Here is a 26,873-nt window from a genome sequence, read left to right as displayed (position 1 = left end):
CAGGTCTGGTTCATATTTGGATGGGACATCACCAGGAAGGTCCAACGCTGTAGGCTAGACTGAGGAGTTGAAAAAAAAATGGCAATGGTTAACCACTTCTAAATTGTTGGCAAGACAACTTGGTAAATGTAGCCATGATGAGCTCAACCTGAGAACTGTTACGGCTTTTTTTCTTTTTAATCCTGCAGATCACACGTAGTGCTGTGTTGTTGTCGTTTTAAATCCATTATAATAATGAAGTGATTCCTTAGAGCAGTGTTGTCCAAACTTGGCCACTTTAAGATGAGTGGACTTCAACTCCTAGAACTCCCCAGCCAGCCATGCTGGCTGGGGAATTCTGGGAGTTGAAGTCCACTCATCTTAAAGTGGCCAAGTTTGGACAACACTGCCTTAGAGCATTTGGCAATCTTCCTCTGAAGGAATAGAGACTAGATATTGTAAGAGACAGTAATCAAAATTTAGTCTGAACACTTTATTCTTTACAGCGTTTGGAGCAGTTTTCATCCTGAATGCAGGGGCAACTATGTCAAAAAAGTAAAAAAAAGTCAAGATGGTGGTTTCAGTGGTGTTACTGAAGGTCCAAATGTTTTTTATGTGCATCACAGGTAGAGCTTCAATCACACTATTGCATGGACACCCTTGTCGGGATATCTCCAGGGCTGAGCCTGGAGTATCTTCATCAGATCCTTCTTTCTACTGGTCTAGCTCTCTTTAATTTTGGGAAAGTTTGCCTTACAGTGTCTTTTTTCCCCAACAACCCTTTATCTTTAAGAGTTAGTCAACTGATGGCTTTCATACAGTAAAGGGAAACAGTTCTGCTAAATGTACAGGAAAAGTAATGCCTTTTCAGTAGCCTTAAATAGTTCAACTCTCTTTCCTTAAGAGAAAGAAAGATATATTAATGTAAGAAAGAGAGAGCGAGAGAGTGTTTTCAATGTTAAAATGAGCAAACCGAACCAAAAAAAAAAACCCTCCCATTTTCTTCCCTTTCACACCTGGGCTGAAAACTAGATCATTAGATGGCAGTAGAAAGCCAACGGTTCAGATCTAAGAGACTTTGAATGAATCCACAATAATTGCTTATAATCCTGCCAATAGTTCTAAAGCTGAAACGGCTTTCCAGATACCCAGAAAAGAAAAGGGCTGGGTGCCTTCCTTCTGCAAAACTGCACAGTGCAAGGCATTATGAAAATGGTTCTTTAGCTAGACTTGCACCTGCGAAGTCTAGTCGTTGCAGGCTTGATAGCCTGAGGAAGCAGAACAAGTCAGCGCCAGGTACATGTGAAGTTCCAAAGCCTTCCCCAACCTGTTGCCTGCAGAAATTGGATTGCAGTTCCCATCCTACCCAGCCATTAATCCAACCTGTTTGAGAAGATTAGTCTCCTGGGGCTGGAGGTGGAAATGATACTGGAGAAGATATTAAGTAAAATCAGGAAGTACCATTTGAGGACTGTGGGCTGTAACTGACCATCAATCACACCAGGAAACATACTTAGAATTCCTTTCTCCTCTGTAAGAATGTTATACGTGCTATCCATTTTCATAATCTTGGTGCATTTATAAATGCACAAGGACTCTTCCATCTCAGATATTTGTTTTGGATCTGCCTTCTAAGTTTTTTTTTTCTCTCTCTCTCTTCCTGGAGTGAATCTGTTATCAATGCAAATGTGGTATTTATTTGGAAGCTGGTGAGTAACACTGTGCCATTGCTTGTCACTTTGTCGTTGTGTAGAGAACCATTCTTTCATATATGGGGGGCGGGGAGCAGCTAATAACTCATATTTCATGCAAGCAGTTATTTTGATAGGAAAATTAGCTAAGAGGGAAGAGGAAGACTGATTAGGAAGACCCTCAGTTGCTTTAATCAGCATTCAAGGCCATTGTTTACACTGCTCCAAGCTAAACCTGTTGCTCTGTAACCACATTAATTCAGTAGGAATTTTCTCCTCAGAGAAGTGGCCAAGGGAAATAATGAATATGATTCCAATGGAAACAACTACGCCTTTAAAATGTATTGACTGAAATAACTTAGAAAAGCAAATCATTAGAGCTGCTAGAGGTAATACTGTAGGGAGTGAAGCTTAGAGTGACACTGGATGGGTTCATAAACATCACACCTCATTTAAAAAATCTCTCTTGCTCTGGACTTCTGGGGAAGAAATGGTGGACTGAAGACGGCTCCATGAAAAGTGGAGATGACAACCACAGTGGAATGAAGAGCCAGCAAGCAAACCAGCTCTTTGTAATTCCTCTCCAGACAAGGAGAGGACTTGAGTTTGCCCACAAGTGCTCCAAACAGTTGCTCCTCACAAGAAGACCGCAAGACAGTGGTCTTCGGTGGGTTTAGAGCTCTCGAAGATGAGAGAACGTCATCTTCACCCAAACCATAGTCAGCGCCTTTAAAGGGCACTAAGTTTGCATACTTCGTTTTCTAATCATTTTTGGAAATTTCTTGTTAATGGTTTTTCAGCTATTAGGAACCTTGGGATTGACAGGTTTTACAGCACTGGGTGAGTTTCCTTCAATCCTTAATGAAAGAAATTTTAACTACAAGTTTAAGAATTTTTTTTTTTTTTCATAAACAGCAAAAGCGGGATTAAAACTTTGATTTTAGAAAGTTACAAATGGACTAAGGGTCCAGATAAATTTGAAATAAGATTTTGGAATTAATGATAAAGAATCCTTCCCAAGGGAAAATACTTTTGTTTTGAATTCTTTTAAAAAACGTAAGATAAGACTTTGAAAATTGGTCACTAGAGGGAACTAGAAGAAACTAAAGGTTGCAATTAAAGAACACTCAAACTTGACTTACTAATACAGAGTGAAGCAAAATATTTTAACATTGGACATACTGAAGGATTTTTTAAACAATGGACCCAAAAGTTAATGTTAAGAGTGTCTGCCTCTATAGATAGACTGTGTTTGAAAGATGTTATGGAAGAGGAACAAGTTGTACCTGACAAGATTGAGACTGATTTGAAAATGGATTTTAAAATGACAGGATACAAGATTGATATGGAAAAAGATACTACACTGGACATACAAAAGAAACCAGCTAATATCTTAAAGGATATACAAATAACAAACCAAAAGAGTGACCTGGATAATTTTCCTATACTGAATTTACAAAAGAGGCTTGTTAAAACCTTGAAGAATTTTATGAGAAGGGAAAAAACAAATTAAAAGAAATCAAGTTCTAGGACAGTATTTGAAGGGACTAAAGGTTAAGATTGTTAGAAGTAAAAGGAAGGAATATAAAGTTGGTTTATTTGATCAAGGTTAAAATAGATACATTGTTATTTCTGGTAACCCTTAATGGACTTTTGCTGACATTAGGACTGAAATGGCAAGGCTTTAAGGATTTCTTCATAGATAAGAGATAGGATATGGGAAGAAGAGATCTTTGTTGTATTTTAAGAGAAGGTGATAAGTTACTAAAATTGTTTATACTTGTGATGAAGGGGAAAGTCATTTCTTTATACATTTCTTTTCTTTTTCTTTACTATATTCTTATTTTTTTCTTTTCTATTTTTCTTTCTATTTTTTCTTTTCTGCATCTTCTATTTCTTCTTTTTATTCTTTTAGTTTTTTTAGTTTGTATTAGTTTGTATTGTTATAATTGTAATTTTTAATAAAATTACTATAAAACAATTAAAAATCTCTCTTGCTCTGTTCACACAATGTGCTAAGATTGTGCCCACAACATTACATTTGCTGACTATAGTCCAGCTCTCTTTCAGGAAAAAAATAAGGAAGGAAGCTGCGGTGGGTGGGTGAATGAAAGGAATGGCAGAAAGAGATCTGAGCCCTGCCCATTTTCAGCTCTGGCTCCACCCACTGGCTTTAGTCACACCCATTTCCCCCATGCAGATTCTGTTGGATTATCCTGAAGGGAGTTTGGCTTTAGAATCAGCTCAAGCCATTGGCTGATGGTCTCTCTTTGGATTAATTAATATCCCACAGAGCTAACTAGCAAAATAAAACTATAGAATATCTGTCTATTCTCAGTTTCCCTTTCTAACTATTTTATACATTATCCTTCCCCAAAGGGTGGGAAGTTTGGAGCAGCTTTCCCCAAATCAGATTCTTTAAATACAAGAAAACTGGGGGAAGGATGGTGTTTGCAATAATCTTTCTGTCATTTCTTCCCACCCTTCCAGATGCATTAAGACTTCAACTCCCATATTTAGAATTAGTGACTGTGAGAGCTGAATCTCAGATCCTGGACAGCAAGGGGGTTAGACATACTTGTCTATTGAGTAATCTATTCAGCCAGTATTGTAAGAATCAAACAGCAAGTCTTTAAGAACTGCTCCTCAAAATCAATGGACGTTAAGCTCCAGTGAAACTCTTGGGCTTCATTGTACAGTAAGTTATGGAAGTAGCAGATGGCGGAAGGAAAGAAATTAATTTCTGTGCTTTTTTGTCTTTGTGACAGCCTGCCTGCCGAGGAACACCAGTGAATTTGCACATTATGAAACTCTCAATCCTTGAAAATATAGTTTACAATTTAGTAAACAAAGGCTGCCACACTTCTACAAAAGTAGAAAAATACTACCTGTGATATTTTTTCTTCTTTCCTTGAATGCCTGGAAATCTGAAATATCGACCATTCCATGCTACAATCGTACAAAAGAGAGCTGCACGGTCGCTTCAAAAATGAACTGTCTGCTATCCCATTAATATTGCAGGAGGTGGACGTAAATGGCTGTTGGTTACAGGCCAATGCTGCCAACTCCAATTCCTGTGATCCCAGAAGAAGGGGAGCCCCATCTCTTGCAAATGTGGAAATTTTAATAATTTGCGTGCCTTGATCAGATTTAGCACTGAAAGGTAGAGGCTGACACCGTCGTGCGCAGCACTGGAAGCCATAAACTCATCCCTTTCTCAATGGATACGTCACAATTTCATTTACAACTGAACCCTGAAAGCAAGCAGTCCTTCAAGTGTTCACTAGGCAGGTGAGCAGGTGGTTATGTTGAAGGTCTCGTTCCCATGGGCCTGATCTGTTGGAACCGTGTGCCATTTTGTGGGTGAAACAGAGAGGAGTAGAGAACAGAGCAGAGCAATCTACGTGGGGCCCATTCCCGTTGGAATAACTTGAAGGGAGGGACTTGAAGACCTGGCTCTGCCATCTGGCCTGGGGTGGGGAGGGAGGTCATCAGATGTGGGGTTGGCTAGCCCCCTAGAGGCCTGATGTGGCTACCATCGGCCTCCTGGATTTTTTTTCCTTTTATTTCTGTAAACGTGTGCTGTTATAAATTTTAATTGTATATCTATTTATCGTTTTAATATGTTATGAGCCGCCCAGAGTCCCCCATTGGGGGGAGATGGGCGGGGACAAGTTTAATAAATAAATCAATAAATAAATAACCCAGCAGAATCGGTGCACGTGGGATGGAAAATGAGCTGCGGCATTGCTCCTTTTGCAAATGAGCCACAACATCACACAGAGGTATGAAAGGGGTGGAACTTGCACCACTGAACTGTGGTACCTCGGTTCACAAACTTAATTTGTTCCACGATTCGGGTCGCGAGCCGAATTGGTCGCCAACCGAATCAAATTTTCCCATAAGGTTCAATGTAAATAAGGTTAATCCGTTCTGAACCATATGTATTTTTTTTTGAACCCCAAAAATATGAAACAAAGTACAGTACAGTGCAGTATGAAGAGAGAGAACACTAACCTTGCTTGAGGCAACACCAAAAAGCTTCACAGCAAGTGTCTGTCTGCGACCGCGATCTCGCCTAGAGGAAGCCAGACCACGTGTCAGAGCAGGGAAGATGGCCGCGGGTCGTGTTTGTCACCCGATGCGGAGTTCGCGAACGGAAGCAAAATTTTGCGAACGCTGCTGTTCGTGAACCGAATTGTTCGTGAACAGAAGCGTTCGTGAACTGAGGTATTACTGTAATAATAAACTTTGAAAGCCTAGTTATTACCTTATTCCAGTGTTTCTCAACCTTAGCAACTTTAAGATGCGTGGACTTCAACTCCCAGAATCCCCCAGCCAGCATGAGTTGAAGTCCACGCATCTTAAAGTTGCCAAGGTTGAGAAACACTGCCTTATCCATATTTGTTCCTGATCCCCCAAAACACTTGTCACTGCCCCAATGGCAGCTGCTTTCATGTTTCTCACCCTTCCTGTCCCAGGTCTTGACAAGACAGTGAACACTGGCCTCGTCCCTCAAGGACAAGGAACACTAACCTCCAAATCAGAGACCCTGGGAATTTAACTACGGCTTCACGCGATTAGGCTGCAGTCTAAAATGATGAAACAGCACAGCTCTAGTTTAGTTTTCCCCTCCTTATATTGTCAAGCATGCAAATGGTTACTAGTCGGACGGTTTCCGTCCTAGGAAATTGTAGCTATGGAGGTGACCTTTAACAGCGTTCCGGCAAACAGGACCATAATTAGAACTGCTCTTGCATTATACCTCATGAAGAAGGAGCCATATTGCTTGGAGGGAATGAGAAGCACGATTAGGGTTTTGAAAACCTGGCCTGGGCACCCCAACAATGCTTGCTGTGTGTGTGGAGGGGGGGGTGTGTGGCATGGCCAATCACAAAATGTGGGGAGACCAAAACGTTACTTTCTTTTTAATAGTATTTTATTGAAATTTTTAAGATTACAAAGTTAAAAGTTAGAAATGAAAAAGAAAGTTGAAAATACAAATGATAAAGAAAAGGAAAAGAAAAGGTGAGATAAAGTAAAAGAAAAAGAAAAAAGGCATGAAAAATAGATAGCTTCCAATCTATCTCTGGTCTTAAGAATAATATAAGTGTCACAAGTGCTAGTTTTTAATGCATTAAGTAGGAATAATTCTTTGCCAAAGCATATCCCATTACATTTATAATCTAATCTTCCAATCCCCATGTAAGCTTCACCCCACCTGCATTTTGCAAATAGTCCATCAATGGTTTCCGTTCTTTAAGGTAATAATTATTTGAATTTTCTTTTAATAAACAAGTCAGTTTATCATTTTCTGCCATTATCAAAACCTTGCTTTCTGAACATGGGTTGTAGGCATGTGCATGGTTTTTCCTTGTGGGTTTGTGGGGGGGAGAGGTGGAGAGAGGTGGCGCATCTACCTGTTTTTTCTATGGCTGGGTTCACTCTGAATCAATCACATTTTCCCCAGGCATCTAGAGCATGCAGTTACATGATGATATTTTATAATGGATAGATTCTATTGTGTGCTGTCAAAACCATCAAACCACAATATGTTCATGTGATATCAACAGAAGAGACAATCTGTAGCTCAGGGTTGAACTGGGAAGTCCTTGGTGTTCTCTGAGCGTGGTTGTTTTCTTGCAGACGTTTCATTACCCGATTAGATAGTGCTAGCTAGCCCTGAAGATGTTACGTGGTCGGGCAATGAAATGTCTGCAAGAAAACAACCAAGCTCAGAGAACACCAAGGACTCCTTGTTCATGTGATATTTAAACCCAGCCATTGCCTTACCTTTATGACATCTATCTCGGCCAGCACACAATCAGCTTTGAGGAAAAAAAAATCATTAATGAGTCAGTGACAGGAAAGCCGAAGAGCTCATGATCGTGAAGACCAACTCCCCATATATCCATGCAACAGATCCTAATACATGTCTATGAATGATTACTTTATATAAATTTGATTTCAAATATCTCATGGCCCAAACAAGAAAAATCACAGCTGGTCATTTTAATTATGTGAATCATTAATTAGTGAATGTGTTCTGGAAGCAACACTGTCCTTTTTCTAATACTTTTAGCTCTATTGTGGTTAGACAGTCCACAAACAACCTGGGTCCTACTCAGGTTGCTGACAGAACAGCAGGAAGAGATCAAAGTACCTTGCAAATGTACCGTAGAAAAACTGGTGAGGTCATCAGTGATTATGGGTCAGCTAGGCCAATGCTGGCTGATTTGCTCTTTACTCTATGTTCTTCAGGAAACCCAGGAGCCCCTAGTGTCACTCATCTGGCTTGTCAAGATAACAGGCATGGCCTGCCCCTTTCATCATCATTATCTTGTGATTAAATAAGTTCTTCAAGTTGTTCAGGTGCATTTCACCCAGTTGGACATCTTGCTCTCCATATACAATGAGAGGTGGGGTCTTGACACTGGTATATTGGGTGGGTGGGAACTTCTCTATGCAGATGGGAGCCACTGGGATATAAGCCTTGAGAAGGAGATTCTGTTGAAAAAGGAATGGAAGTGAACAGGTGCAGCTGAGAGATGGATTGATCATCACTACTTGGTCGAATTTCAGGGCCTCCAAGATGGACTTCAGGAAACTGCCTGATGCTAGCTCTCCAACAGGAGCTGGAGCAACAGCATTTTTGGAATGGCCCTATCCTGGGAGAACAATAGCTACAGCAGGATATCCAGCTTCTGCCAAATTAGACAAAGTCTGTAGGTTGAGCCACGTCTCCAATGAAAAACGAATGCCATGTAGCAGCAGGATGGAAAGGCGAGGAGTCTGCTGGATAGAGTTAGCCTGGTGGGAGAACAGACTCCGCCCACCCACTGCAATGTTTTCCTCTATCAGCTGGGTGGCAGCCAATCACTTTGGGATCATCTGAGAAACCTCCTAAGGATCACGTCCATGAAGTTTTCTTGATGACAGTAAGTGGCTAGTCTTTGGGGAAGTCTCACCCCTCAAGTCTAGCCAAGTGCCCTGAAATTTCCTTGCATCAAATGCTAACCAGTTCTGATCCTGCCCGCTTCCAAATCAGGCAAGGGACCCGGGACCCCTTTTGGAGGCATGGGTGGTCTAAGGAGGGCACAAAGACGAGCCCCCGCCATGGCCAGATCCCTTCAGCCGTGCCTCCCACATCTTGGCCTCAGGGCACATAGTCAGCTTATGGATTAATGTGTCATATGGACCCAGAAAATTGAGTTAATTCCATAAACTGTAATTATTAAGTTAACTTTGGATGTGTTGTGCAAACCCAGACTATTTCTCTGTCTGTCTCTCTTTTAGTTACTCAGTGCCCATTCCTTTGCTGGAATGTTTGGTTTTTCTCTTTGATTCTCTCTCTGGCTGCCCTAAATATTTGAAAGTGGCCAGTCACAGGACCATGGAAGGACCTCGAGAATAAGATGCCACTTAGAGGAACCAAACCCTGATTTAAAGCTCAACGTCTCTGGGTATTGTTTTTCCACATTCAATTAAAGGATTCTTTCCTTTTTTCGAAGATATTCAAAAGCAAACTCTCCTTCATCAAACTGAATAAGAAAGAAGGCAGAGTTCCTTTGCACAACTGAGCCTCATATAAATTTCATACACCATCAGTCTTCAATCCTCTTTGCAAGAAAATTATTTCTTTAAAACAGTGTTTCCCAACCTTGGCAACCTGAAGCTGTGCGGACTTCAACTCTCAGAATTCCCCCACCAGCAATGCTGGTGGGGGAATTCTGGGAGTTGAAGTCCGCACAGCTTCAAGATGCCAAGGTTGGGAAACACTGCTCTAAAAGGATACTTCCCAGATACTTCCTACATGAAGTGACGCTAAGGATGGGAATACAAATCTATTAAGCTCAGTAGAAACCCCATGACATGAATGGGAGGTTGCCTGAGCAGAAAAGAAAGTTTTCTTTCAGGCAGAACTCAAATAATTGATGGAACTCCCTGGTGAAGGAGTTGGTGGTAATCACTGCTTTAATCGACCAGAGGAAAAGGTTCTGAATGCAGCAACTGGGAAGCAAGAACTGGAAATAACTAATGCTCTCAAATGTCCATTTTCTGGAAGCATCTACCTAACATTTCCTATGTTTAACTTTTCCTAAGAATAGGAATCAATTGACTTTCACTTTGATCCAGCACACTTCTTCTAACATTCTCCAGTCAAGCAAATCCATTAATCCACACCATTTACTTCTCAGCACAATTTGGTTTTACTTTTTTTTTCTCCACCAAAAAAAAAAAAAAAAGTCAGAAACTCTTTCAAAGCCTTTGTTGACTCTGGATTGTGTGCATTTAGCACATTCAATGGCTAGTGGGAGAGGAGATATTCATACAGCTGGACTCAAAGCACACATTCTAAGCAATCATGATTCAGTTACAGCACATTGGGTCCTTTGCCTATTGAACTGTCCAAACCTGGGAGGGGGGGGGGAAACATTCAGCCCCCAGTCTAAATCATTTCAGTTTGGCTACTCTGAGTTTGAAAGAAAGTATAATAAAAACACCTTAATAACATATGGACACTACAGAGGCAAAGCCGTCTGCTTCCACATTCTTATCTCCTACGTCCTCTTTCCAAAGCGCTGTTAAACATGTTGTGGAAAAGTGATAACAACATTACACATCAATTCATTTACTCCAAAGGTTAGAAATGGTTACTTAACAATGATATCAAAAAAGTCAGCTAGAAAGTAATTTTTACATCATCAATACTGTAATGCAGTAGGCAGGCAGGTTCTCGGGTCATCTTAATTTGGTTTGAGCACAGCTTTGTCTGCAGGACCAGTGCTAGTCCCTTGGATACACCGATGAAGAATGAAGTAAAAGAAGAGAACATTTTACTTCCCTTTCTGGTTGATCTTGGAGCTGCTTCAGAATGCCAGGCTGTTGTGGGTTTGTTCTAGGACTGCAGGGAAACCACAGTCCATTCTCTGCAATACTCTACTTTCTCCCCCACCTGTTCTATTCTGTAATACCAGAGATTAGTGGACTGATACAAATGGGGTACAAGGAAGGGAGGGAGGAAGAGGCATACTTTATAAGGCATCAAAATACACTTAAGACTGTTATCACTCCAAAAATTCCTCATCTGGTGTTCTTAACCTGGAACATAAGCTAGTAAAAGTTCACTTTCTCTTGAACTGGGGTGCGCAAACTTAGCATAAGCCACTTCATATCACATGGGGAAAAAATATCTAACTATATTATGATTTAGACCACCTGATTCAGGACTAGAAGATACAAAGGTGGGAGAAAATTAGTGGAAGAATGATACATAGAGTTTCAGAATGGCTTACCAGAGGTTCTTATGGAATAATCCATACTGCATAAAACTCTCATGGAAGGAAAGCCAACCTGCATAAAAATGTTCACTACCTCTGAACTCAAAGGATTTCCCCCCAGATTTTTATACTAGCTATACCCATGCTGGGGTATTGGAGCTAGTATTTATACTAGCTATACCATGCTGGGGAATTCTGGGAGTTGAAGTCCACCCATCTTAAAGTTGCCAAGGTTGAGAAACACTGCTTTAGATGCGCTATCCAAGGTGGCCTTGTTTCTGGGTCTGCAGGGAGCTGTCCATGGTCCTGATAACCTAGCCTGCACAGTATTTGGGTTGAAAGCATGCACGAATCTCTCTTACCTTGAACTGGACCTTTAACTCCTTAAACCCAATAAGGTTGAAGAGGAGGGTATATGTATGAGTCCCAGTTCTACTTACAGAAACACTCAGCAGGGTTGGCCATGGCAAATATGAAATAAAAGGTCTGGACATGTGGAATGTTGGCTGTTTGCTACTGAGCAGATGTTGCAGGATTCCTGATACATGTTCTTTTAAAATTTCACAGTTATCTGTGTTGAAGCTTTCACACTTTATTCAATATTGTGGGTTTTTGTTGTTTTTTTTAGAAAAGGAAAGACAAAAAAGGAAGTACAAGAAATACAAACAGATTTCAGTGCTTATGAAACATTAGAATTCTGCAAATGTTAGAAAATGATGCAGTTAGAATTGGTTGGTTGATATTTCATATTGCTGGTCCATTTCTGCAGATGTCCTGTCCCTTTTCTGTGTGTCCCTTCTTCTCATGTGAATTCATATGACAAATTAAGGGGCTCTCACACATTATATAAAAAATAGTTTCGTCATGACTTTTTTTTTCAGACTCGTTTAGTCCGGTACTATGCTGAAGATTGTAGTGATTGTCCCAATACAGCTGAAGGGCACCAAGTTGGGGAAGCTGTTTTACTGAGAAAAGCAGCAACTGCAAAGTTTCACCAGCCAAAGTGATAACAGCTACAGAGGAGAACCTGGCGAGATACAAGGCTGCAGCGGATTTGGAGGACTGCTGTTAGAATAACATTGCCCAGGTTTGGTACAACTTTTCTTCCAGCATCCAAGCCCATGCATTTTCATATTTGTAAACAAACTTTTTTCAAACTCAAAAACGATCTAGGTGCACTGCACTGCTTACAGAAATTCAGCACTAATAGCGCTTTTGATTAAGTATTCAAATACCTAGTTTAATTGCACTGGGGTTATAGGGGACAGATTATTTTTGCCCGATCTGTTTTAAAACTGACTGGGAAATTGAAATCTATCTATCTATCTATCTATCTATCTATCTATCTATCTATCTATCTATCCATCCATCCATCCATCCATCCATCCATCCATCCATCCACCCATCCATCCATCTTGGAAGAAGGCAAGGACAAATCACTTCCGTAATCCTGCCAATAAAACTGAATGAATAGTTGCAATCACCTGAAGCCAAACTCAGCTTGAAGGCGTCAGATGTTGTCACTCCACAACATTCACAAATGAGATCACACATTACTTTCAAAATCTCCTTAGTGACTTGTCCTGAAGCACTGACCTGGAATGGAGAATGGCCTCGACTTTTGAGAAGGTCCATGCAAAACTTGGTTGGCTGCACAGAACCAGATGTTTGGTTCTTGGTGTCTTAGCCAATGTGTCTGGTACAGTCACACAGGAATGGAGAATCCATGGCTCTTCAGATGTGACTAAACTATAACTTCTAGTTGTTTTCCCAATAACTATGCTGACTAAGGCTGCTAGGAGCTGTAGTTCAGCAACATCTGAGGGTTTATAAACCCCCCACTTCTGATGTAATGGAATAAGAAAGTATTAAATTGACAAAAAGCAGGTGGAAACTCATTCTCAATCCTTTTCTATCCCTCTCTGAATGGCTATTTGAACACTGTACTTATATATTGAGCAATACATTTATGAGATATGTATTCTCCAAAGAGTTACAAAGAAGAATAGATTTTTCTCATGTACGGAGCATATATCACATTACAGATGATATCACAGGTTCTTCAATTCTCCTGGTGGCCAAGAAAGTTATAGTATGACATTTCACACAACATTAGTAAGTGCAACTGAGCTGAGAAGAAAAATCAGGCTATCCCAGTGACAAAATATCATTGTAGGAGTGCTGGGAAAATACTGTGTCTGAACAAAACAGCTACTGACTTCAATAATCTCCTATAGCAATGGAGAACTAACAGGGATATTAAGATTAACTGGAATCAACAGACCAACTGGACATGACCAATGTTTATTTCAAGAGTTTTTCCTCCCTCTCTGGAGAATGAATCTTCCGAGAGAATTGTCCTCTCCCCAGATACTGTTCATTGTTGTCTGGAGAATAGGTTCTTAAAGGCATTATTGTAATTCTTGTTGAACGCTGTATAGATCAAAGGGTTGAAAAAAGAATTGGAGTACCCAAGCCAAAGAAAAATGCTTTTGCAGATCGGTGGGATGTCACAGGAGCAGAGGGAGCTGATGAGTTCAGTGACAAAGAAGGGAATCCAGCAAAGCACAAAGACGCCAATGAGGATGCCCACCATGAGGGCAGCTTTCCTCTCCTTCTGCTCCCTCCAAGTGTCTCCGTCCGTTTGGAACGTCACCGTGGCATGGCGGACCGTGAACACCATCTGTGGATGCTGGGAAGCCTCCTTGACCTGCAGAATAGAAATATAATCTTTAGATTGTTTTGCTGGCCACTTTGCTCTGTTGCTGAGGGTGACAGCATGTTCTGGCTGGAGGGTAAGATTCATCTGGAGCAAGCTCTAATGGCCTGTGGGAACTCAAGGAAGGGCTGTTCATCGTTGAACACCTTCTCTCAGTTGCTCTGAGCAAACAAGAACGTGGGGGCACCTTGTTGTACATGGGCAATGCATATTGATGCTACTAGCATGTGTCTGGAGCAACACCTCCAACCCCGGCTCTCTTTTATTTCTAAATGGGGGGAGCAGGGAGCCTGAAACGTGGTTGAATGAGGCTAAATGATGGTTGTCCTCCCGCTATCTTTGGGGCTCTTTTATGTTTTTATGTTTTTATGTTTTTATGTTTGTTATTTACATCTGATGTTTTTTATATTGTGATACGGTTTTAATCGTTATTCTGCTTGTAAGTGACATGAGCCATGATTCAGAGTCTGACTCTGAATCTGATTCGGACAATGTTGCTCCAGCTGAGCCTGTGGAATGTCAATCTCAGGAATCATTAAGCCATGATGCAGCTGAGGCTGATCAGCCACACGACTCCCAAGCCCCAGATCCAGACACATGCAGAGGTGAGCAGAGCAACGTCAATCAAGGAGACTCTCGCAAGGCAAAGGGTGAGGCCTGAATAATTGCAGCCAGCTGCCAGCAGAGAGAATTATGTAGCTTGCTTTGCCTTCAGTCTCTGTTGGAAAACCTAGCTCTTGTGCGTATCTTCTTCTTGAATTCCTGACTTCTGGACTGGCTGACTACCTGATTTGGCTTTGTGATTTTGGCCCTGTAACTAGACTACTCTTTTGCTTCTTGGACTACAAACGGTACTTTACTTTGCTAGGTCTTTGTTTGCAACTTGTCTGCTGTTATCTGCTTCTGCTCCTTGGCAACTGTGTCTGCTCCCTTGAAACAGAACAGTAAGCCACCCAGAGGCTTACTTCTTGTGAGATGGGCGGCCAAATAAATCTGCTAAATGCATAAATAAATGAATAAAATGCTCTCTAATCCATGCAGATTAGTCCCATCTTTTTTGCCAGCAGCTGGAGCATTTTTGTCTTGGGAGAAGTGGAGAATCAGCAAGGGCTACAAGGTTCTGTGAGTGATGAACGTGGTGATGGAGGGCAGAAAAGTCAGTAGCCCGTCCCTTTGCAAGATCCTTGTCATGCCAAACTTCCTGCAGGAGCAGGAACAAATGCAGTACACACACAGGAAGTTCAGTGTGTTCACGAGACACACTGGCTTAGAATTTACATGAATGATTTTATATCTTTATTCCCTAAGACACATTCTTAGAATATTAACTCTAATGTCCATATAATATTTATTATAATATTTACTGGCTTAAACCAGGAACCATAGCTCACAATGAGGAGCCAGCAAAATAATGAATTGGGGCATTCAAACAAAAATTTTTGGCTCCTGATTCTCTGGTCCAGCATGCTCCCTCTTAATTATATGTCAATCAATTCTGGTAATAACAAAAGAATGATTTATTGAATGTACACTGAGGCGAGCTATCAAGCGATGCTTACATAGTTTTAGTTGATACATTAACAGCAAATATATCATAACTGCCTCTCTGTTTGTCTTTAAATTCTCCATTTGATCCTTTCGTTTCTGCAAAAACATCTCTGGCACCAGAGTGAAATGCCCCACAGCTCTTCTGACTCTGTGGCGAGGGACTTCTGGGGTCTCTTCCCTTCAAACAGCAGGATTGCCTCTCCAGAACTGAAGGGGTGGGGAGGAAGCATTCGGCCCCCAGAGATTAAATGATAGCAACTTCTTCCTACAGAAAACCAAACGGAGTTGCTATGGGAAAGTAGAGAGATGCTACCTGGTGGTCAGAAGGGCGTGTTTATTCTAGGAAGTCTGGATCCAATGGACTGCAACGTCAAACAACAGAAAGCTGTAGCACGAGCAACATCACCCCAGTTCCTGTGATCCGCTGGAAAAATCCCAGAATGCCTCCACTATCATTTATATTTCTTTTTCCACCATCCGAATGAACCCTCTATTCCTTACAATGCAAATGCAGTTTCTTTGTGATGGTGTATTGTATTCATGACCTCCAGTAGCTCAGGGCAGCCTACCGAGCCCTCCTGCCTCTAATTTTCCTCTCTGCAACATGTTTGGGCTGAGACTGACTGGCTGGGAGTCATCTAGGGAGCTTGGACACACACTATGAGTTGGGTCTCCCCAGCCCTTGGTACAAATCACAATTCCCCCAGGCTATCATCTCCCACCCCCAGATGTGCAGAGTCTGCATGGGGAGGGCAGCCCCCCCACCTCTCATTCCCTGCACAGCTTCTCCCAACCCTCCCCCAAGCTCTGCAAAGCCCCTCCTAGATCACCAGGCACCAAGCCTGCATCCTCAAACCGGCTTGCGATATTATTTGGTTCCATCACCCGGGGATGGAGACTGTCAAGGCTTGCTGCGACACAACACCCCACATGTCAGAGATGCTAATTCAACATTAAATCCCAGCCACAGGACTTTCGGCTTGTGGCCTGATGCCGTGAGATTAAAGTCTTCAATGTCACAGTTGCCTTGGTAGGGGCAGGTCCCAACTTTTGCCAAGAGCTGAGAGGCTGAGAGATGCTCTTGGCAGCAAACCAGTATATCAATGTGGACATTGGGCCAAAACGAGGATCAGCGAGGATCAACCAATACATTCCAAGTAAAAGGATATTTCCAGTGGGATTTCTGGGTACAAACACAGAGCTAATCAGAGATTTATGGAGTTCATATGCAGAGACACTGAAAGGGGGTAAGCTTTGAAAATTACCAAAATGCTAATTAGCTACCAAAATAAAGAGGCTTTCTTATAGTATAATACTGAGATGCTCAATCTGGCCAGAATGAAACAAACAAACAAACAAACAAAGATGAACTTAAGGTCAGATAAGACCAAATAAGATATGGGAGGTTTTTCTATTCAACTGAAAAGTATATCAAGACCGGCTATCTTTCCTCCTGCAGGAGAAAGAAAGGGTGATTTGGAATGGATAACCCATTACCAACCAAAGATTAAGCAGTCCCAGCCCTGTCAATCTCCGTCTCCAAAGTAGCTTTTCAATTAAGAAAAAGGAAGGAAGGGAAATGGATTAGTTTCTAACATTGAGCTTGTTCCAAGAAGCTTATGCCCACGTTACCCTTGCCATGCTGAACACGAATATGCGGCCAGAAGCCTCAACTTCATCACACCCACACCCACAAATGGTAGAAATAGTCATTGTTTGGGGGGATAAATCATTTATTGGTTTACAACCAAGGACCTATTTCCAGACATGAGATCCACACACCATCATGTACAGGGAAACTGAAGACTCTCATTTGGCTGGTAGCAGTCCCCCCACCATCCCCAGGAGCTGCAGCTGAGTAATTATTTCCTCTGAACGGCTTAAAAGCAGACTCCAGTTCCTCCAAATTCCAAAGCGAATGTGGAGAAGCGTAACGTTCAAAAGCTCGCCCCAATGCTTCGCAGTTGATACCGACCCCTTTCTGGAAGGAACATCTTGCCCCCTTATTGATTCTGTTATTCTCACACTGCAGATTCGGCTCAGGATATTATACAAACCCTGCCCTGCAGTTTACCCGACTGCAGGCAGAAAAGTGACACTGGGCGAGTTGCTGGCAACAAGCCTGCAGACTCGAGTAGCTCTCCTGGTCACCCAACAGAGGTGGTTTACCATTGCCTTCCTCCCATGGTGTTTTTACCCACCGACCTGGAATTTCCTAGTGGTCTCCCATCGGTGCACTCTCCAGATCAAATCCTCCAGCTCAGTGAGGTGAGGTTCTCCTGCCTCTTTGCACCCCTCTTCCCTGCCATTCAGATGACCTGAGAACAACTCTGTCCTTGCTGGATCCCATTTAGTAGTTTCCATGGGCCACTTGTGATTGTTTGACAAGACACACACACACACACACCCAGCTATGTAGGAACACATAGGCATACACCACCCTGCCACAGGGTGTAAACAGTGAGCATGTGCTTGTCAATTCCATACAGCTTGGGGCAGGCAGAACAGCTGTTTACACAATCACCCCATGCAAGAAATAAAGGGAGTCTGTTGAAAGGCCAAAAGCAAACAGAATGAATGGAAACAGAGGCAAATGCAGAGAGATGTTTGGGTAGACTGGCTTAGGAAACCACGGCAGGAAGGGTCTCATGAAGGGGCAATAAGTGCCTACCCTTTGGGAGTGTTAAAAATGTCCTACTTTTAGAGGATGAAACCTCTACCCTAGGACTGCTCTTATGAAGCACAGGAGAGTTGAAGTTCAGGGGCATCACATATATGCGGTGTGTAATAGCCCCAAAAGTAAACCTGGGAGGGATGTAATCCCCCCAAAATATCCAGGGAGGACAGGAAAAAGCTGCTGTCTGAAAATATGGGGAATAACTAATAGATGGTGCTGACAACATTGGTCTGGTTGAATTAAAGCAGCTTCCTGGTCTTGGGGAGAAAGTCAGGAGAAACTTAATCTGCTGATTTCTGCCTGCTGCTTTGAACATTGTCTTTCTCTTCCAAAGCTGGCACAAAGCAATAAGATTGATCTGTGCAGGTTCTCCTTCAGTGGAACCTGTTTTTTTTTTCAAACTGCTGGTTAAGGTTCTAGTTCAGATGATGGGCAAACACCAACCAACTAGTAGTTGATTCCACCACTTCTGGAAATCGGATTAAAGACCACACAGGTACAAAGCCTGAGTGCCGATTTTGATTTCAAATTATTTGGGAGTGTTGAACTTTTGATCCCAATCCTGAAAACAAAAGAGGATTGAGAGAATATTAGAATATTAGGTATTGAGAGTATTAGGTATGTTCACCTCCTTGAGTTATATACTATATATAAAAAAGATGGGATAGAGGAAGAGGAGACAAGAAGAATGAGGAGGAGGAGGAGGAGGAGGAGGAGGAGGAGGAGGAGGAGGAGGAGGAGGAGGAGGAGGAGGAGGAGAAGAAGAAGAAGAAGAAGAAGAAGAAGAAGAAGAAGAAGAAGAAGAAGAAGAAGAAGAAGAAGAAGAAGAAGAAGAAGAAGAAGAAGAAGAAGAAGACAGTTTGGTGGTGGTTACAGCACCAGGCTAGAAACCGGGAGACTGGGAGTTCTAGTCCCACCTTAGGCACAAAACCAACTGGGTGAGCTTAGGCCAGTCACTATCTCTCAGCTCCAGGAAGAAGACAATGGCAAACCACTTCTGAAATCTTGCCAAGAAAACTGCAAGGACTTGTCCAAGAAGTCACCAGGAGTCAATACTGGCTCGAAATCATCATCATCATCATCATCATCATCATCATCATCATCATCATCATCATCATCAATCATGGCTCACAAGCAAGAACACGGCTGAGCTGAAATCTGAACCATGGAGTAACACCTCACAACGGCCACCAACATGGTAAACCATGCTTAAGCCAGGTAAGGGTCAGTCAAGGACCAAACAAATGGTGCATTCTAAGTGCTTGTGCTGAGCTTACATCTTGGGTGTAAGGAGTCGAAATGCTTGGCAAAGAACTAACCTCTAGGGGTCCGGGTGTGATGGGAGTGATAGAATTGCTCTTCCGGGATCCAATGCGAAACTTGGCCGCTTTGTAGATTTTCCAGTAGACAAAAAGCACCACGCACAGAGGCAGGTAGAAAGCTCCACAGGTCGAGAAGATGGTGTAAGAAGGCTCTCGACTGACTTGGCATTCAGCTTTGCCCTCCGAGTAAGTCTCTCCCCAGCCAAAGAGGAGCGGAGCCAAGGAGATGATAGCAGAGAGCAGCCAGGTCAGAGCAATCATAACATTGGAAATGCGCCGGCGACTCTGCAGCGTGTACTCCAAGTGCCGCGTTATGGACCAGTAGCGATCCAGCGCAATGGCTGTGACGTTCCAGATGCTGGCCGTGCAACACAGCACATCACAAGAGATCCAGATCTGGCAGAGCAACCTCCCCAGCCGCCAGCGACGGCCAGATAGTTCGTGGACCAGGCTGAGGGGCATCACCAGGGCAGCCACCATCACATCGGAGATGGCCATGGAGGCTACCAAGTTATGGGGCACCCTGTGGAAGGTACGCACCCGCAAGATGGTGGCCAGCACCAGCAGGTTCCAAAGGAAGGTGGCAACTCCCAACATTGCCAGCAAAGTCAAGACGAGGACGCTAAAGACGGACAAGGGTTTACCCAGGCCAGGGGGGCTGGCCAGGAGGCCAGAATCGGTCCAGTTGGGCTCTGCCAAAGTGGTGGCAGAGAAACAGGTGAAGTTGGCAGACCGGTCCATCCTGCAGGGATGAATGGAGAAGATCTGCAGGTGATGAAGACAGACTGGGAGGTTTCTTCTAATGTTAATGTCCTACAATAATATCCCCAATAGCATAGTTAAAAGGGAAGTTGTGGGGGGGCACACCTTATTTTAGAAGCCGGTGCTCTGCCATGTGCCTGGCTCCTGCAGCGTCAACACAGCAGTTGTAAGCATGAATTGCCCCAAGGCTGTGGCCACAAGTAATCCTAAAGCCATGTTGGAATTTCTGCCCCTGTCAACTGCAGGAAGAAAAAAAGTAGCCAGATTAATAAGGAGAGACCTTCCGTCTGAAATTGCCCTGCCTGTTTGTCTACGGCGCTCTTGCAACATCAGAAAATCAGATTAAACACAGTTCCGCTAATGTTTTCATATGCAAACAGAAAGGTGGAACCAAGACATTCTCAACAGTATTGCTAGCTAGAAGAATATCCATCACCCCCAAGCAGGAATCCTGATTCTGTAGCTCTCAAACCAATCCTATTGCCGCATAGCTGTCAGTGATGAGTGAGGCTAAACAGGATTGATGCCAGCAGGAGAAGGTGATGCCCCAAAGCTAAGGAGAGTTGGATCTGGTGAATACCTGGATGGGAGATCACTATAAACCCCAAGTGGGCCAGCAAGATTGGGAAGTTAAAAAAAAAAATCTCAGAAAAATGCTATAACAAACCACCTCCCTGCTGCTGCCCAAAAGGTGGATGAACCTACATGTAATGTCACCACGAGTCAAGCTCAACATGAGGGGGAATTAAGCCATAGCAAGTGGAAGCATCTAGCTGGCCCCTGCTGAGATCTCCAAAGCTAAGTAGGGCCTGACCTGGTTAATATTTGGATGGGAGGCTACCAGGACATCCTGGGGAATGTGTAATTCTTCACCAGTAAGGAATAATGGAAGGGAAAAGCAAAATAGCAAAATAACACAACTCCTTACATAAAGCTAAGTCCCAGAAGATGCAATCAAAACATAGATCCTACCCCCTCACACCTTCCCAGACAATATTTCAAGAACACATTTAAAATAAAACCTTTCAGGTTTGTAAAAATCACAGGGTCAGCAACGCTGTTTGTGACAATAACAGTCCATCTGCTTAGGGACTATTGTTTTAATTAACTTATGCTAAATCAAGGAACACAAGGAAAGCCTAAATGCACACAATCATATTAATTGAGCAACATTAGCTTCACATTTAACCATCATCCTGATAAAGAGGGAAAAGAACAAGGCAGCCACAGGAGGACCCTGGTTTCATGATGGCCTGGAGTGTGGTGGGATAGGAGTGGGGTGGGGGGGCAGGATCATTCAAGGGAAAAGGGTCTCCCTGAAAAACCAACAGAGCTTCCATTCTTGGATACAGGGAGCTTCCTTGGAAGCAAGGCGTGGAAGACGTTTGGTCTTGCAGCCGCCTTCCCCTTCGGACTTCCCATCTAGCCTGCAGATCTGACTTTCCTTGTGGTCTCCCATCCAAGCACTAGCCTGGCCGGTCCAGCTCAGCTTCAGGTTCAGAGATCGTAGGCGATCTCCTCAAGCGATCTCCTCCTCTGCCAGCCCTTCCCAGGGGTGCCTCGCGAAAAGCAGACCCTCCGAGCAAAGGAATGGGATTCACCTCTGCCCGAGCGCAAACGCACTTCTGGCACTTGGAAGACGGAGAGGTGGGCGGGCCTCTCCCATTCGGAATCCACGGAGGAAGGGGGGTCCGGCCCGGACAACAGCTGGATCCGGACCTTCTGGGAACGTACGCTGGCTCCCGCCGCCAAAGCGGAGCCACCCGCCTCAGCGCGGCGCCAGAGGAAGCGCGGCTGCAGCAGAAGCCGCGGGCGCCGGGCGTTCCGCGCTTTCCCGGAGCCCAGCGCGCAGAGCAGGGGAGGCGCGTCCTTCCCAGCGCTCCCGAGCAGCTCTCCGCGCCATCCTGTGCGCTTCCCCGGGAGCGATCGATTCGGCCGCCCGGTCGCCCCCGCCCCCCGCGGGATTCTTCGAGAGAGAGTCCTGCAGCCGGCGCGACCCGGGGCGCGCCTTCCCGACACCGGGAGCCCCGGCGAAACCGTGTGGTGGGTCCGCCTCCGCGCAGAGCCCCGGCCCCAGCTCGCCCCGGGGCGCGGGAACGAAATACCTGCGCGGGGCTCTTGCTCTGTCCTCCGCTCCGGCGCCTTCCCAGCCGGCCAAAACGAGGCGGGCTTCTCCGACGCCGAGACGCGCCCCGTCAGCTGACGGTCGGCGCCCGACCCGTTTCCAGGCCAGACAGCGCGAGGAGAGCCCCTCGCGCGGCGCCCGGGGACTGCGCCGCCTCCCTCCTTCCCCCCGGAGAGCGGCCGCGGCTCCAGCGTCTGCCTGCCTGCCTGCCTGAGGGGCTGGGGCTCGGGGAAACCCCGCGGATACGCCCCGCCGCCCTTTTCCTCCCTCGCCTTTGATGGAGGAGGGAAAGGGAAGAAGTTCACACGTGCCAGCATCCAGGCTTCCCCTCCGTCGCCCACAGGCTGCGAGACAGCGCGCAGCGCTCACCACATGGCAAAACGGACAGATATGGAGACCAGGCGAGGCACGCGCAGACCCACAAAGACAGGGTCTCCGGCCCTTCTGACGGCGAAAGGCCCGGGGAGAGCACCCCGGATTCAGAATCGAAGTCAGCCTTCCGGCGCCAAAGCTGAAAAACGTCCCTCTTCTGGGAGGTCGACCTCCGCGGTAGCAGGCCTTCGCGTCTAGTTTGTGGCACTTTGGGGTTTTGTGTATTACAGTACGCTCAAAAAAAATGTGTGAGGCAGGGGAAACCCAGCATGATTTCAGGGAATGGATTCACACAGCTCAAACCCTGATTTAACAAGACAAGCCTGGGTTCAGACAGAACCTGCTTTGGCCAGATAAATAAGTCGAATTATGGCAGAAGGGGATGCTGAGATCCCCACAGTGCCTGCTGAGAAAATGGTTGGATTCCCACTGAACCACCATCAGTGATCTGACCCCATTTAAGTCTAGTTCAGTGTTGTATGAATTCAGCCAGCGAGAATCAGGACTGAGTGGGATTTTAGATGGGCCTCCTCACTCCTTCTCTAATGCTCTACCCCAGCTTTTCGGCTACATTTAACTTTCTTCATCTCCGGCTAGGACAACTGGCGACCAGGATTGTTGTGATGAAGGAAGTTAAGGGTCCCCAGCTGGGGAAAGGTGCTCTAACATTCTGCTCGGTGCGTTTTAATGTCGGTGGAAAAGACAGCTCTGCCAGACTTCTGTTCAGCTCTTCCATGTCAAATGAGCCGCCCACTTTTCCATTTTTTAAAAGAAGCAATTCAATCATAATGCAGCAAACAATTTTATGAACAGAAGAGTAAGCAGGGCAATAAAGAATTTGGATGATAAATGTTCCTGCATGATACAATCTCTGGAAAATAAAGAGGCACTTTCTTGAAAGCAGAAAGAGCATTGGCATCTCAACTGGGGAGAGAAGTCTACAAACGGGGTACCCAAATGCCCCCCAGCATTGAAGGCCCACTCCCCTATAAACATATCCTTGACACTCACTGGCAAGTAGCTGTGAAAACTGGTGCTCTTTCAGATGCCCAAATGTCATGTCAGGCTCAACTTCTGAAAGTAAGCCCAACATTCAAGTGGGGGTGAAGGAAGGGGTCAAAGGAGGCATGTTCCACCTCTTTTAACCCCTTTTTTTCAGCTGCACCAGTTGGGAGTCAGGCTGCTCTTCCCTTGTCTGAACTCCTACTTCTCTGACCCAATGACATTTTTCTTCATAGTGTGCCAAACCATGGCTTGTTGGCACATGGTTTGTTCAAAACACCCCCTTGGCTGGGTTCACACATCATGATAAATGACTAATGGTGCTTAAGAAGCACAATGGCTGGATTCATACACGTCCAAAGTCGAAACCCAACACACCACAATATGCTGTAATGGGATGTGTGAATCCAGGGTTTCTGTGTGGCTTCAGGAAACTCTCAGGAGTGAACAATCCAGTGACTGTTGTGGAGAGACATCTGGGTTTCCCAGCAGGGCCTGTTCTGGCATCTATCTCGGTCTGCTTTGCAAAACATATTTCTTCCCTGAGGGGGCCTCAAGCCCTTGTTCAGTGGGGTGTACTGTATTTTCTACAGTGACTTTGTCTTGGGGACCCTGCCTTCCTTCTCATGGTGAACGGTGCTCCCAAAGGCCACCTGCTTCATAGTAAATGGATGGGAGTTATCCCTGTTATGGCCAGGGGCTCACATGGTCTGTGACTTGTGGCCTGGAATGATGCCTCTCAGGCATGCTGGACGCAGTTTGTTCATGTTTATGCATCATAATGTTTCCAGGTATTCTTTCCCCATCCATTATGGGCTGGGCAAGAGTTGAAAGCCGATTTTCAGGCTTTGAACAAAGTTGATATAGAATTGTTCTGCCCGTCTCATCTGCAGGATTTACGTTTTGTTGTTCTATGTTGTTTGACCACTTTTGGTACATTTCGCTGGGTCCTTATTATAAAGTTGCTAAATTGTGCTCCTACAGTTGCAGGTCATATTATTGTTTTACTGTAGGAGTTTCTATTCCACTGTGTTCTGCTCATGTGTTTCTCACAGGTGGAAAGGAGGAGGACCCAGGACAGTACTTACCTTCACATCACAAAGTAGATGCAGGGGCAAGAGCTACAACACACTTGCAAAGAGTTGGCTTCTTCCAAACTGGATGTAAAAGGCAGTTGATTCGTCCCAAGTAGGATAATCTGAGCCTGGTCATTTGTGCCTTGAGTGAAAACTCTGGGTTGATTTGTTCGATGATCTATTGGTTTGTTTTCTTAGCTGTCCATGGTTTTCTCAGGAGTCTTCTCCAACACCCAAGTTCCAAGGCGTCAATACTTTTCCTATCCTCCTTCCTTAGAATCCAGCTTTCACTTCCATGGAGCATCACAGGGAAGACCATGGCTTGCATGATTCTGTTCTTCATAGGTATAGACACATCACAGCATCTGAATATCTTTTCCAAGGCTTCATGGCTGCTCCACCAAATGCTAGTCTCTGACATATTTCTTGACTGCTTGTTCCTTTACTGTTGATGGTTGATCCTAAAAGGCAGAAGCTCTCCACCACTTCCATATCTTCATCGTCGATACTAAGGCTTGTTTTTCTACCTGCTAAAAAGCAAAGACTCCTTGAATCAAGCTCATTTCTTGGTGGTTTAAGGGATGTGCCCTTCATGTTTTCTTGGCATCAATGCAGAACTGGTTTGCTAGTTCTTCTGGGGTACCCTGTCATCTCCTAGTCTAGTCTTTATCCCTGAGATTTCTTTATGGTCTACATCCCAGCACTGAGCAAGTCCTGACCTTCTTTAGCCTTTTTTGAAATCCGCCAATGTCAGCTAAGTGCTGCATCTTTGTATGGCAAGACCAGAGGTTGCTGAACCACCATGTAAACAACCCCAACCAGCATGGCCAACTAGCTCTGTGACACCTAGTTGGTTCACTCTTGTAGTGCTTGCCCTCTGGGATAACATCCCACCAGAGATATGTCTGGCTTCCATCTTGATGATGTTCTGCAAGTCTTAAAACAACTGGCTGTTCTCCCAGGCCTTGGGTGTTTGTGAGTCCCTGTGGATTTCGCTTTTGCTTGAGATATTGTCAACCTTACCAGGTAGACCAGACAGGAAACACGACCAGATGAGCTAATTCTACTTTATTGTAAAGCTACATTAACAGCATCTTGCAAGTCTGAAAGTACAATTCTCCCATCTTTAGCAAACATACTTTAGTAATCATTCTACCACAAATCCATCTACTTCCTTTAGTTTTCCTCTTGTGCTGAAAACCACTGGAAGTCAATTCAGATTACAGCAGTATATGAATGCAATACTATAAATACATTTATGTATAACCTGCACTTGTTCACCATATCTTCCCCATCAAATGCAACTATCTTGGACTTTGATACGTTAACGTTTCAATCCATACACCTCATTAATTAATCAGTCTATCTAACTTTCACTGCAAATTGTTTAGGGTTTCAGCCAACAACACAACGTTATCTATACATTCACATCCCCAACAGTGCACCTCTGATGTCACTATAAGCCTTGCTAATACATTTACAGTATTCATAAATACATTAAACAAGCAAGGGGACGTCATATATACCTGTTCAATGTTGAATAATTTGATAAGCACTGTAAACACATACTTTACTTCCTACATATATCTGTCTTACCGCATTCAGCAACCAACCTTCATCTCCATAGTCATGCAAAACATTCCATAATTCAAGTCAATACATTTTTCTTTATATCAACAATGTATAATAAACTTTCTTTCTCACATTCATACGATACATTTCTCAGTGACCTGTTGAATAGCAACACCCCTTGCCTGGCATAATACCATACTGAGGTCCCCAAGTTTTGCTCGTTCTCAGCGACCAGGCTCAAATTATCATATTTTGGATATACTATGTAAAGACCTAGCTCTCTGGAGAAATAATATAATTCTGGGAAACATGGAAGGAAAGAGAAAAGGATGATCAGCAGCAAGGTGGATGGACTCAGTTATACCAGAGATGAGTGCATTGTTAAGAGATCTAAAGGACCAGGTTAGGGACAGATCATCCTGGAGAAAGTCTATGTGTGTGGTCGCTAAGAGTTGACACTAACTTGATGGCATATAATCAATCAATCAATCAATCAATCAATCAATCAATCAATCATATCTTGTACCCTTTCAATCAGAATTCTGTGAAATACCTTCACAGGTAATTTACCAAATTAATCCCTTTGTGGTTTTTGCATTGTCTCTTGCTAGGATTCCCGTTGCACAGAGGAACAAGTAAGGCATTCTTACCGTCCTCGGGCACAGATGCTGTCTTCACACACTGTTAAACAAGTCCCATCATCACTCTATAAATAACCCCCTTCTATATTTTAACATTTGTTCAGTT

At 44.0% G+C, this 26,873-nt stretch overlaps 1 protein-coding gene and 1 pseudogene across 1 annotated transcript; both read right to left on the bottom strand.

Annotated features, from left to right (window-relative positions):
- Nucleotides 1–7,913: 7,913 nt before the first annotated feature.
- On the bottom strand, nt 7,914–8,561 carry LOC103064812 (putative protein-lysine deacylase ABHD14B pseudogene; annotated as a pseudogene).
- Nucleotides 8,562–13,328: 4,767 nt separating this feature from the next.
- HTR5A (5-hydroxytryptamine receptor 5A) lies at nt 13,329–21,401 on the bottom strand. The gene is made up of 3 exons (XM_007421585.2): nt 21,309–21,401; nt 19,215–19,982; nt 13,329–13,661 (listed from the first exon to the last, which is right to left on the bottom strand). The coding sequence occupies exons 1-3, from the start codon at nt 21,399–21,401 to the stop codon at nt 13,329–13,331; spliced, it is 1,194 nt and encodes a 397-aa protein (XP_007421647.2).
- Between the last annotated feature and the right edge of the window lie 5,472 nt (nt 21,402–26,873).

The sequence above is a fragment of the Python bivittatus genome, unplaced genomic scaffold (assembly GCF_059951505.1).
Source record: "Python bivittatus isolate LINGU-HERP-01145 unplaced genomic scaffold, Pbiv_v1 ctg000610_np1212, whole genome shotgun sequence".
NCBI lineage: Eukaryota > Metazoa > Chordata > Lepidosauria > Squamata > Pythonidae > Python > Python bivittatus.
The sequence above is the reverse complement of the archived record's forward strand: the minus strand, read 5'-3'. Positions and strand labels throughout refer to the sequence as shown.

Bases quoted from the DNA above. Each gene is read 5' to 3' on its own strand.
- HTR5A (XM_007421585.2), bottom strand. From the start codon at position 21,401: ATGGGAAGTCCGAAGGGGAAGGCGGCTGCAAGACCAAACGTCTTCCAC. The intron at 19,983-21,308 runs GTTGGTTTTTCA...CATCACCTGCAG, and splicing joins TATCCAAGAATGGAAGCTCT to ATCTTCTCCATTCATCCCTG. The intron at 13,662-19,214 runs GTTAGTTCTTTG...TCTATTCTGCAG, and splicing joins TCACACCCGGACCCCTAGAG to GTCAAGGAGGCTTCCCAGCA.